We start from the raw sequence: 14,435 nt of genomic DNA on the forward strand, positions 1-14,435 counted from the left end.
TCTCTATTTGTCTATTTTTATCATTCCCTCTACTTCTCTAATAACACTATTGAAGGAGCATGACAGATTGTGTCCCTTGTTTTTGGTTGGCTTTTAATAAATCTTTATACTTTGTATTGCAAAATTCAGATAATTTTCTAAGTTAAAAAGTTTGATAAGGAAGCTGATTGAACGTGGTCTTCAAGTAACCATATATTATTATTATTTATAATTTTTAATTTTTTTTGCACGTATAAAGTTAAATCTTGTGCGCCATGCTGTAAAAATTCCAACTTGAATTTTTTTCCCTCCGAAAAAGATTTTGATTTCTTTTTCCCGGTCTTGCCGGAAGATGTGGTTCTTCTTCGTACACGTTAATCTTTCATAGATTCGTGCGCCCACTAGGTAGCACTTACAAAATTCCTTTGACTCAAGACTTCCTTGACCAGTCTTGTGCGGAAACTCCAGAAAGCTCTGGAAAAACTCCGAAAAGGCGCAAATTGAACCCCAAAAAATATCGTACAGAACGGCGTACATGCTATCCGAGCTCTGCGGAATTCACTGCAACCTCTCCCAATTGATTCCACCCTTTTCACGTTTTTGGAAAATTGAGCAGCTCTCATGACTGGTGGGGACGATGATGCAAGCAGAATGACGAAAGCATGATACTTTTCTACTGTTTTTCGTCCAAATTTTCGACGCACCTTCCACGCAATGAGAAAGGACTTGGGCACTCCCGATTTTTCTTTCAACACCTACCCAATCCACTATAATAGGCCACAACCCATCGTATAATCGAAATGCCATTTCTTCGTGCAATTTCAGCCATGGATGTTGCCATGCTAAGCACGTTAGAAAGAATTGGGCACGATTTACTTGGAGAGGATGCAGTGGCTGCCTGCACTCTCCTTCAACAGCTTCCTCACATCTCATGTTTTAAGGAAAAGTGTAAGGAAAATGGGGATCTTTTACCCAAGGAGAACCGGGCTGCAAATAAGAATTTGAAGGTTAATAAAGCTTCAGAAGTAAGAAATGGAGGTGGGAAGAGAGGGAGGAAGCTATACAGAGGAGTGAGGCAGCGGCGTTGGGGGAAATTTGCAGCAGAAATAAGAGACCCTGCAAAAGGGCGGCGCGTTTGGCTGGGCACTTTCTCTACAGCGGAAGCTGCTGCTGTGGCATATGATCGTGCTGCCTTGAAAATTCGTGGAGCCAAAGCTTTGCTCAACTTTCCCCTCAACGTGAGTTCTTCTTCCTGTGAGATCAATTGTTGATTTTCGTTGTAGACTGACTCTTAGAGGAATCTAGAGGTTTTGATTGATGATATGTATATGATTCCTAAGGCCGTGAATCTATAGTCTTGTATGGAAAAATGGATTTTTTGCTTGCCCTATATGAATGATGGGCTATTAAATCTTTCTGAGATTATTGCCTTGAGATCCTCATAGAGAACAGATATTATGACACTATTACAAGGTTGAAGTAATGTATGATACACGATGATCAGATCGTCACCTGTGTTACTCAGGTTTATGTGGGATCTAGTGTAATATTATGTTCTATACAATTTATGGCGATGCTTAATGTCTGGTTTTGAATAAGCCGAGAAGAAATGCATTTTGGGTTTGATCTAGCATGTGTTGAGAGGTCTGCAGTGAATTAAATTGTGATGGTGTAGTGGTAAAATTGTATGTTAGATTGCTAAGGATAAGTGCCGCCATGTAGGGTTGAGAATTTGATACGAAGTCATAACCATTGTTTACAGCAATCAAAGTGTATTAAATATATGAAAGTTTTTTTCTTTTTTCCTTTTGGTCAATCTGTACTTACTTTTCAAACTAAGCATGGCTCATGACTTCGTCTATCAATTATTTACCTGTCAATAATCATTTATAAAAATACCCATATCAAATAAATGAGATGGAAAGCAGAGTATTCAACGCATAAAAATATATAAAATTATACACGGTAAATTCCAAAATCTCTTCTACTCTAGCTCTTAATGAATTTTATTCTTACCTCTGAAATAATTTATTAGTTTGTTTCTTAAATATAAATGAAATAGATACAAATCATCCAATTGTCCTTATTTAGGATTGTCACTAGAGCTTTTCTTCACTTTTCTTTCTATTATTAAACTTTCCATTAATTTTCTTTTGTCTGTCTTTCTTGCTTGAACTATTCAAACACCATATGCTCTTCCTTATTTAGGATGGATTTAACTATAACATAACATATCATAATCATGCTACTTAAGCTTTTTTTTACTTTGGTCCATATTATTAAACTTTCCATTAATTCTCTTATGTCTTTGTCTTCTTTGTTTAAACTATTCGGATACCATATCCTTTTTCAACTCTATCTATGTATAGTATAGTGTAATTTTTCTTTTAAATAGCCTTCAAGGCTTGTTAATTCATCTAACATGGAAGAATTAGAAGGACCAAGTTATCATATTTTCAAAACAACACCTAAGTTTTCATGAATAGAGATAGGTCTAATATGTAAATATTTTATTCTTGATGATTCTTAAATTATGATTTAATTTTTATAATAGTTATTAATATATAATTTTCTTAATAAAAAATGAATTATACATATTAAAGATCAAATCAATAAAAAGTAGTTTAAGAAAATAGAGATTAAAAATATTATAAGAATGAAGATATGATAATTTAATTTGTAAAATTTGAAGAGTGCTCTAGTAGCTCTCTTATCCAATTAATTTTTCTTCCAATTATAGTGTATTAGTCTGTGAATGCTAACTGGCATTCAAAAAAGCTCAATTTTGATATTTTAATCCCTTTTATAAAAAATTATGCATGGAATATATACTAGAATAAGAATGTTTGGAATTCCTCAATTCTCTCATAATTGAAGGAAGGAGGAATATGAAGCATGCTTGGGTGTTTCATATCATTTTGTCATGTGATGCAACCACCAATTTTCAATAACCACAAAACCACTTTAATAAATACAAAATCATAGATTGATGCCTTGAACATTCACAAAACTACCACTTTGTACGTGAAACTTCTATATGATTAGGAAACTACTACCTAGAACTAGAAATTTCTATTTTCATAGGAAAATCCCAAGATACTTCATTTCTTTATCAACTTATGACTTTTGATAATTAAATACCACTTCATGTTTTGCCTATGATATATTCATCATTTTCAATGAAGTTTACTATTTTTCAATTAATCACACCTTTCTAATATAAAAGGAATTTTATCCTCAAAATCTATGAATACTGAAAAAGAGAGGGATGCCCTTCTTAGAAAATTCTTCACTTCTTCTATTTTATATTTTTTTCTTCTAAAAGAAAACTTCAGATATGATTATATTGTATATATTTTTTTGGTTTGAAAATACACAATATTTTTTTCATGATTAATGGTGGAAATGAACTTTATTGTGAACATGGTTTGGTATGAGAGATTGGTTTTGATTTTTGGGAATTCCTCTATTTTGATTTTTTGAGACTTGTAAACTTATTGGAATCCATGAGAATATATATAACAAATTTAGAGTCTATACATAATTAAATTTGGAGCACAAAAGTTATAATATAAACATAAGCAACATAATAGCTATAGAACACCTTGGCCCCTCCCATTATTCAATACATTATAGAAGAGATAGAAGAAAAGGAGAATGATTTTGAGGATTATGCTGCCTCCTAGTCTACTTGGTCAGAGTGGACTCTGAACAACCCTACTAGTAATTCCACCACCCCTTCTAGCCCCTCCCCTACTAGCTTTGGAAAGAAATGTGTTTCTTCAAACTTTTCTAATAAGGTCAACAAGCTTTGTGATTGATGCAACAAATAGGAATCCATAATTCACTAGCTCCTTGGGCAACTCAATGTGTCAAAAAAAAATTGATAGGGTTGAGGCCCTTGCTAAGGTAGACACAAAATCTTCAAGCTGAGCAATGGATGAAAGGGTTCAAAGGGTTTGGGTTGTGGCAAATGATTTGATGAATAAAATTGAGAAGAGGAATTGAAGGGGCTCAACTAGAGGCTAGACAAGAAGGATGATAAGAGGGAAACAACGAAGGTTATTGAGGGTCTTTGGGATAGCCACCTAACCCTCTAAAGGAAGATGGTGGAGATGATAGCCTTGAACAATGAAATGTCAAAGAATAACTTGGCAACTCTCCAAGACATTCAAGAGGAAATTGACAGAAGGCATGCTAAAAAGAAACAACACATTAACTCATCTCTACTACGGTGATGGAGTTGTTTGGGGTGAGGGTGAAAGCTACATTGAGTGCCTTGTTGTTTCTTCAAGAAAAGGTTCAAACAAGATAGTCTCCTTCTTTGAGAAAGTGAATGTGATGAGTTAAGGCTAGAAAATTGAAAATACCCCCACTAGGTAGACTATTGGTTTGTCTCTTTAGTGGGGTGTGTGTCTGTTGACTTTTTGTTTTTATCGAGTAGTCTCTTTTTGTTTTGTGGTGTTTGTGTCAGTTGGGTTTTGTTCCTTTTTGCCAATTGGTTCTCTAGTGTGGGGTTCTCATTCCTCATGAGACCCCTAGTTTCTCTTCTTTAGCAGTTATGTAATGGTTTTGAATTCTCATGGTTTAACCCAATTGGAACATAATAGTTACCAAATATAACAAAAGGAAGATGTCGAAGAAAGTCAATTAACAGTAAAGTCAACCACCACTATGGTGGGAGATATAGCCTAGTGCAAAAATGATAGGTATTTAAATAAGATCCCTATTAACCAAAAGAAAAAGGAAAAAAAGAAGAGAGTAATGATATCATAATATACAAAACCTATGAGCCTAAATACCAAAATCAGTTTTGCACCAAATCTTCATCTTGAGCATCGAGTTGAGTGGGAAAGATAGCAATTGGTGAAGAATTGTGAGAGATGATTTTAAGAGGTTTATGGCATACATGATTTATCAAATCTTTTATAACATTAAAAACAAAATTAATTTTCTTAAGTTTCCTCATACATATAACCTTTCTATGAGCAACCACATTAAATCAAACTCATGATTTACAGTGCATGTATATCTATTTTTTTTTATTTTTTATTTTTTGTACAAATCATCTCTCTAATATATCAAAATAAAATTCATGCAGACATCCTTGTATTAAATCAAACTTTTGATTTATAATGTATGAACTAATGCATGCTCTAACCTGGTAGGAGATTGGTCTCCATTGTTAGTTCTCACTTTCCCGATATGATTCATAATGGTAAATACTCCATTCTGTAAGCACAAAATAAAATAACACAATATAAAGAAGTTTCATATTACATTCAATGAAAGATTTAGAGCTGTTATTAAAGAAACAAGATATTACTGCAAGGAGTTGAAGTGGCAACCAAACTATTTTTTTTTAACAATGTAAAATTTGGGCAACAATATATACTAAATGTTTGAGTAAATGGCTACAATGTGTTTAAAACTTCTAGGCAATGAACTAATGGTCCATGTAGACATACATACAAAATTGTTTCATTCCATCCCGTAAGGCCTAGTTCCCACGGTGAGCGAAGAGGCATATTTAGGTGGAAAATGGACAACGAAGTTCAGATTTCTGCTTTGTATTTATCAGAGGAATTATAAGAATATTCAAGTGTTTGCATTTAGAAACAAATATTACAATGACCCAAACTCGTAGAAATCTATATAAGACAAGAAACAATAACTCTGAGAGGCCCAGTTATATATTGTTGCTCATAAGACAGATAATATAGGTACGCAGCACACTGCTTATTGTATCAACAAAATGACAGACAAAAAGATAGTCAAGTTTGTGCACTGCATCATTAGATTTATATTGTCACAGAACCTGGCAAATAGATCCCAAGGTCATCCCTGTGATGGTGCATGCACTGGTGGAATGGCAATGGTAACCGCAAGACAATTTCCAAAACATTGTTTCCACGTAATCAGACTTGAATAATCTTCAGGCACTGTTAAGTCATGGTTATTGTCAGTCGCCCAACACATATTGTTTCCACTTGCAAGGCTCACTACCACTAGTTTGTACCGGTATAGTACTCCCTTCGTCTCTGTCTGTTAACAAAACATATAAGAAACTAAGATTAAGATCAATTTAAAAAACATATCTCTGTGTTAAAACTCTTGTTCAAGATTGATGTTACTCCACTATCTCATAGGAAAGGTACATTCAAAACCATATTGACGATCTAGGCAAGGCATTAATCTACATATACGTCTTTTTTTAATATAGCATGTCCATATTCGGAATTTTATTTTTATTGACAGGAGGATGCAAAATAAAATTCAAATCATACAGAAAGATTTGGTGTGCTAATGTAAAAGAATAATTCAAGATAATCTGGCCATAAGGAAAAGACTATTGATCATTGCATTACTGAAGGAGATCATACGACAATCCAGAAATTAACAGCAGTAATGTAGGGACATAATATTTTCCTGGAGTTTGATTCTAGTTGAGTATTTGATAATGAAGAAGAAAATCCAACTGAGCTCCTATGTCCAACCACTACCTAGTCTCCTTCCTTGAATCCAATTAAGCTCCCAAATTTTAAAATCAATATCAAAACTGCTACAGCACACGATTCTTCTTCTTGGCAATAAAAAGAAATAAGGAAATGTGTAACGCCATTACTTGAATCGTACCAGTAAGATGTCCAGCCGCTGCAGGATTATAATCTTCGTAACAGGTGAAGACAACCCACAGCTTTTTCGGCCTAATTATGAGGGGTAATTTGTGAGAAAAATAACAGCCGCAGAAAATTTGCAAAGAAGAACAATAGCACATAATACACAGATTTACATGAAAAAATCTGGTAAAAATATACCAGTAGAAAACCATAGACAAATTTTGTCTTTCGTATTGATTCTCAGGAATTACAGAGTTACAACAATCTCAAAACTGTACATCAAAACATAACTTCAAGCACCCTAAAACAACTGAGTTGCAGAGTCCTACTTGAATACAACTTAGTAAGTATGACTCGCACAACTGTATGTATAACACATGTCAAAATTACTAGTGGACAATCCATGATGACGCAACTACTCTTAGCTAAGATAGCCATGATGACTCAACCACTGCTAGCTAAGAGTCCAATTTGGACTTCACATTCCAACATTATTAATGGTCTTAAACCACACACTAAGCAACATATTAAGTTTAGAGAATGTTAGTCAATCAAGAGTGTTTAACACTTCTAAATCTAGAAATGTATTCTTAGTGTGATCACACACCTTAAGCAACATATTAAACCTAGAAAATGTCAATCAACTCTAACTGTTTACCACTTTTAAGCTTAGAAATGTCTGCTTAATGTGTAGGATTTAAGCCATTTGATAACAGAATTATGACCCTTTTGTTCATTGTCCCTAACTCATTACCAGCCGGATAGCTGCTTCCACTCTTTTACAATCCAGAACAAAAACCTTATTGAGTTGTCTAGAATTGTAGACACCCGAGATAGGGTACTCCCATTTTTGAATTGGGAAATTTACTTGATAGTTGGAGGGTTGGTATGCCATAGTTCCACAGCACACAGAAAATACCAAAACTCGTCGCAAACAGAATATGACAGCGCCTTGTAATAATGATAAGCTTTATGAAGTAAGGGTCGAGAAAGATTAAATAACAATTCACATGACATCCAAATTTTGCCATCTCATGGCATGCTAGGGAATGATTAAGATTCATGCGCAATGGCCAGCTGGAAAAATAATCTCAATGCAACGTACAACTACACGTCGAAGAAAGATTAAGATGTGATTTAATACTACTTATATTATAGTGAAATAGAATAACGCTATTAAATCAAAGAGGTCAGCACGAGCGAAACCCCCCACATGTAAAATCTAATGATTTGTCATAAACAGTCACTTTAATTTTGAAACAACCTGCATGCATAAAATTTTAAAGAAATCAATGGACCTATGGAGGTTGTTGAGATTGAGTATTGATTTAAATTGAACTATACACTTCAAAACAGAGGAGATCATGATTTTAAAAAGTATGGTGGCCTTCTTTTCTTTCACATACTTTAATTGCCAACCAATCAACTAGATCATTAGCCTCCTTGAAGCAATGGCTAATTTAATATAATTGAAAATTAGACAAAAATATATTTGATTTTTTAATTGCTTGTAATTTTTTTTATTAGGCATTAACAATATTCACAGTGTCTTTTTATATGAAGCTTATTCAATTTGGATTATTGGACAATATTAAGTCAAAAAAGAAGGGCTTGTGCTCTTGTAATGTTGTTGGTACCATCTATGATCTTAATAGCTTTAACTCTTATCACATAACCTGCGTGACTTCTTATGACAACCTACTCTCAAACCACCTAGGTTGTCCTTATAATATGTTTCATCAAATTGCAATTTGTATGTTCCTTATCAACAAGGATTCCATCTGGTCAATTTTCTATTAACTACTGAGAAGGACATCTTGGAAGGGGAGGGATAATAGCTTCCAATCAAATAATACTTAAGAGTCCTATGAAGAAAAAAATTGATTCTATATTTTTTATTTTAATAAAATAAGCATTGATAGACTTCTCGAATAGCTTTTTCTATTTTAACAACTTCATATAATATGATTTAGACTCTTTCATAAAAAGTTGTCTATTTCTTTCCACCGTAGTTCCAAATTAATAAAGAAGGTCACATTATCCATATTAAAGAAAAGAGAGAAGAAAAGAGAGAACTGGAATAAAGAGTTGGCCAACATGGAAAAGCTCCCATAAATTACCTAGTGATGGGGAAGATCAATTTTGACTTCTGTTGCAACTACTTCTATCAAGATTAGGCAAAATTACACTCAAGAAGTAAATGATAAATAGTCTCTTCCTCAAAAACACAAAGAACATAATTGAAAAAAATCAAATACCCTCAATATTACTAATCTTGTACTCGTTAGATTTATGTTTCTTAGAGGCAGCCAAGAAAAAGATCTTTCTTTTGGAAGGACAACATCATTACAAAAAAAATTGAATGCTCTACTCACCTATGTTCCCTCCTTGGTATATTAAGGATTTATACTCTTCTAATACATTGTAATTACTAGTTTTTGATGGACCCCAAATTACTAATCTAGTTCATTTGTGTGGAAGAATTGATTCCAAACCGATATTTTTAATTAGCATATCTTTTTTACTCTATCAGAAGGGATAATCATTGAAGTTCTTCCAAACTATAAGAAGAATTTCATCATTTAATAATAGAATGTAATATTTTAATTTATCTGTCCATTTCTACTTTTGAATTTCTTTGGCTTGTATTAGATCATTGTTCCTCATCAAAGGTGGGTTTCCCTTTTAAGAGTCCCCCCAAAATAATGTGTTCTCCCCATTATGAACAATTGAAAAGAGATGTGGAAGTATTACTCTCTTAATATTAATCATGATTGAAGTCTCAAAAGAAAATGTATTCTCTATTTCTTGAGACTTTCCTTGGTCTTTAAAATAAACTTTTTTGTTTAGATCGTCTTCCTCTTACTAGAATGTTTTAATTAGAATATATTTTGTATACAAGTAGTAATGAAGAATCAAGTTCAAAATTATAGACTTAAAAGGTTGGGTTGAGAAAATTAGGGATCTATTAAAGAGATTCAAAAACGATGATGGCCACCATATCTACCAGGAATCAAACAACATTACTCATAAACTTGCCAACTATGGATTCATTCGAAGGAATTTAGAGGAAACTAGTTTCTTATCCATCAATGGGTTTGGGCTAAAGGAGATAATTAAGAAAGAATAGGAGATGTCAAACAAATAAGTAAAGCTAAACAAAGGGAATGCAAATCAAGAAAGATGAAGGAGAAGTCCTAGGAACCATAAGGCATATCTAGGACTATAATTTTATTACATACTGAGTTTATTATGAACTTGTTTTTTAATTTTACTAAACTCAGGTTTTTCACCGAACATCAACTTTTATATTCAATGCATTTGGAAACATAGTAAGCTAATTCATAATTTTTTTGAAAAATATCTATACCCTAGGCATTGATGTCCTCTTTCCAACTAAAAATAAATAAATTGAATTACAATATATATACAAAACAAGTTATGAGTTCAAACCTTATGAGTTCAAATGTACACCTATGTCTAAATTATAATTAGTTTGAATTTAAAACTTAATAAATAAAAAAAATTCAACATATCATTATGAAACCAATTGCATTCCTTAGGTATTGATGTTACAAACCTAAATTCGAAAGAATCAAGTTTTTATCATTTGTAGAAAACAAATTATGTGTTACGAAATACATAAATGAATTCAAATTTATTCAAAATTGAAAAAAAATATATTTAGAATCTATAGACAAAATGTCACAAATCACTAGTTTACACCATCTTCAAATTGCTAATGGTTTAGTAGTTATAGTTGTCAAATAGTGAAGTTTTTTTCCAAAATGTTCATTTTAGTGTCAAAGTTGACCAAAAAGTGTAACCCACTATTGTGGGATCACCTGAAACAAAACAAAAAATTCAATTTTTCCTAAAAACGATGCAAAGAAATCATCATTTACAAAGAATTTTAAGGCCACAAAATCAATGGAAACTAGTAGATAAAACACATGGCAAAGTGTAGAGATGATGCATCGTGTGTCAGATCATGATGGAATAGTTCACTCAAAAGATGCGCTAAAGTAAAAAAGACACAACTAGAATAAACACATTGAGAAGAGAATAAAGGAAAAATTGAAGGTGTCATAATTTAATCTGGTGGATTGATCAGGAAAGACTTGCAAAGATAAGATCCCATATATTTTACATGGCAATTTGAAAGATTTGCAACCAGATAATTAGCCGGCCAAAGGAGATGAAAAAAAGTAGAAAAGAAGAAAGTTCATGATAAACATGAAGACGAGGGAGGCCTTATGGATAGGAAGAACAAATATGAAATCCCCAAACCTAGAGCATGATTAAGGCTTCCACCACAAAAGAGGCAAGTGGAATCTCGAGAAGATCCTACCGACTACGGATTCATAAAAAATATCAAAGTAAACAGTAAGGAGCTATATTTATTTTAATGAAATCGACTGAACATCGAATGGAAACTCCTTAGAGTGCAAGGATGAAGGCGAGTATCTCAATATCACATCTTTTTGTCTAAAATAAGGCATTAGAATTTTGAGAATATCCATTCAAATTTAAGTTCAATCTGGGATTTATTGGATTTATCCAACATGTGAAATCAGTGGCTACAGAAATGAGGATTATTTAAGAAGAAAGGATATGCAAATAAAAAAAAGGATTTGGGTGACTACAAGTAGGGGAGGAATAGGCTGGAAAAGATGGTATCTAGTTTTGGTGCTAAATGTATTTGTAGGGAAGAGACGAAGGAGGAGAAATGTAGAAGGCTCTTCTACTGTGATAAGGGAGGCATAATGCAGACAATCCATCAAGTGGTTGGGGGTGGCTTTGGCAAACAAGATCATGTACATGATAGATTGATCTGTAAACACTTTTTTTCACGGATAATTCAAGATTTAGGTTCTAGAGAATGGGGATGGCATATCGGGTGCCATCTAGTTGTGGATTATAACCAGCCTATGGTTTCAAGAGAACTAGATGAAATAGATGAAGATATTATTTGTAGATTGATATCCTGTATTTTTTATTTAGACATGGAAGGAAAGGAAGAAATGACGAGGTTGGCATGGATAATGTTTCGAGTGCGATTTGAGAAGGAAGATTTATCTAATATTTTCTCCAACTAAGTAATGCAAACCCTTATCTATTCTCTCAAATAGAGATTATCTATTCTCTCAAATAGAGATCAAAAGGGCTTTAGATTATGAGGTCAGGATCTATTTTTCTGACACCATTTTCTATAATGCATTCTAATTTTTTGAGTTTATGAAAGGGAGCTACCCCGATTTAGTAGTGCTTATTTATTAAAAATAAAAAAGTTAATTGTTATACTAAATAATTTTTATAATAAAATAAATATTAATCAAAATAAAATAGTTTTGAATTAGTATAAAAAAATTCTTTCTTTTTTCATTGCTTAATCATTTTAGGCATGAGCTCTTGGTTTTATTCCTTTTCTATCTTCTTTCATCTATGGAAACTAGTATTAACAAGTATAATAATTGTAGACGTATAAAAATGACCATATTCTTAAATGAATATTTTATGTTCATTTCTCTATTTAATTAAATCCAATTTAATTAAATTACCCGCATTCCTCTATTTAATTAAGTAAATTACTCAATTAAATTCACTATACCCATTTAATGAATAAATCATTTTATTCAATTAAATCCCCCCTATCCACTTTTAATTAAATTCAAATTTAATTAAATAGTTATCCTAAATTGAATAAATCTAATTTATTTAATTTCCCCAAATTACAACCAATTTGAATTAAATTAACTTTATTTCAATTAAATCCTATTATCTCTCCATCCACTTGCATTTTCCTACATCTCCCACTTGCTTCCTAAACCCCTTCCTAATTTCTTCTAGACCCTTCTAATCACTTGTAAATTAGCCTAACCCATCTTCTAAACTTTGTCACATCCCTAAGCAAGGGGAGGTCACTTCTCAAAACCTTAAAGTCTTTGATAACCATTAAAGGCTTCAAGTCTTCAACCACTTAATTTCCCAAAGTCTCCCAAACCATTAATGGTTAATTCAACCCTCTTACATGGTTAGAGACTTTTTGCCTAACTTAACCTTCATCCAACCCAAGGGTCTCTTCAAGCATTCATTGCTTTGACCATGGTTATTCCTTAATCATTTGCACAAGAGTTTATCCTTGGATTAACTCTTAATCCAATGGGTAATCTTAACTTAGGCTTGACCCTTACCCTCTAGATAACCATAAGGTCTTCTCAGGCATTTAATGCCTCCAACCCCTTCTCTCAACCCAACCCTATGTTGACACTTGTCACCATTTCATTGGTGCAAATTACAAACATGGATTCCCAACTTTCAAACTTAGCCCTTGATTAACTCTTTCAATCTTAACCATCCATTGCCCTATTTTTGCTATAAATAGAGCTCTCATTCCTCCATTTTTAAGAATCCAAGTTTGTAGTATCATACTTATGCTCAAATACATTCAAGCTTTCACATTTCATATATGCTCATCATTTAGCCTCTCTTTTCAATAGGAAATAGTCTAAATATGCATGTTTAGAATACTTTCTTTATCATTTAGCTCAATCATAGACTAATATAGTATGTTAAGATAGTATTTATACTAACCTTGTCATCTTATAATCTAGTTTATTGCATTTTAAGATCATGCATAGCTTAGGATGCATTTCATTCTAAAATCTATCAAAAGCATCCCTCGTTCTTACATTTGTCATCCCTAAACCATTTTGCTCAGTGATCTGAAAGCAAAAACATTGGTTTGAGGGACCGTGTAAGATAGAAAACCATGGGACCAACCTTGGGAAGCTGAGTGATATTTCATTACTCCATAGCTACACCAAGAAGTCTTGTGAGTGTGTGAGCAAGGCTCCATAGAGCTCCATTTTTCACATATTGAGTTCTATCGACCCGCTTTTCCCGCATACAATAATAAATAAAGTAATATTGTTCTTCATGAGGGTTTGATTATTCTAATTATGGAACACTTCAAAGCTTTTCGTCTCCCCTTAAGGGGAAAGGACATGGTTGCCCTCCCTTTGCAATCATAAAATACAAGGTCTAAGGATGACATGGAGATAGATTCTGGGGAGTGGGATGATGATTTAGAGGATGTTGACTGGGAAACAGAGGATGGGGCTTCATTGGAGCAAAAAATTATATAGAAGAGATAGAAAAAAGGAGAGCCACCCTCTTAGGGATGAGAATGATACATTTGTGAAGAGAAAGGAGGCACGACATGACTCTCCTAGTTAGGTTGATGAGGAGTTAGATGTTGAGGAGGTTAGTAATAATCAGAACATGGAATGGGTAAATTTAATGGATGATTGTGCTAATCTTATGGGTAGAGAGGAAGGTTCCTTAGGATTTGCCCCTTACCCTCCATTATCTAATCCTGTTGATAAGGACAGAACTAATTGCCCTCCCTTTCCAAGGGATTTGCTAAAGGATTTCCCCTTCCTCGTAGATGATCTTGAGAACCCCCTGATCTTTTGGGCATTGCTAGAGATTATGTTGTGGACCAGTTTAGGATTTATAAATAGTTGTTTTTAGAAATAAGTCAAATCATTGCCAATATATGGTCCATTAAAAGTAAGATGGTTTCTTTGGAGCATGAAGATGTTAGGGTAGCCTCTGGGGATTGTGTGGACAATGTGATTTCTAATGAGGAAAAATCCAAATGCTCTCTATCTTGGAAAATATGGTCAAAGATGTTGCTCTCCTTAAAACTAACTATGAAGGTAGGTTAGGGGTTCTTGAATCCAAGATGAAGTGAATTGATGATAACCTTACTAATCTAGTTAGCATGAGTTATCATACAATTGACACTAGTATGGAGGGGATGAAAACCCT

At 33.3% G+C, this 14,435-nt stretch overlaps 1 protein-coding gene across 1 annotated transcript; it reads left to right on the plus strand.

Annotated features, from left to right (window-relative positions):
- The first annotated feature begins 779 nt into the window (after positions 1 to 779).
- LOC131069956 (ethylene-responsive transcription factor ERF071) lies at positions 780 to 1,250 on the plus strand. The gene has a single exon (XM_058005502.2). It carries the CDS (start codon positions 780 to 782, stop codon positions 1,248 to 1,250), a length of 471 nt encoding a protein of 156 aa, XP_057861485.1.
- The last annotated feature ends 13,185 nt before the right edge of the window (positions 1,251 to 14,435 follow it).

This window comes from Cryptomeria japonica, chromosome 6, assembly GCF_030272615.1.
Source record: "Cryptomeria japonica chromosome 6, Sugi_1.0, whole genome shotgun sequence".
NCBI lineage: Eukaryota > Viridiplantae > Streptophyta > Pinopsida > Cupressales > Cupressaceae > Cryptomeria > Cryptomeria japonica.

Coding starts and splice junctions, on each gene's coding strand:
- LOC131069956 (XM_058005502.2), top strand. CDS start 780: ATGCCATTTCTTCGTGCAATTTCAGCCATGGATGTTGCCATGCTAAGC.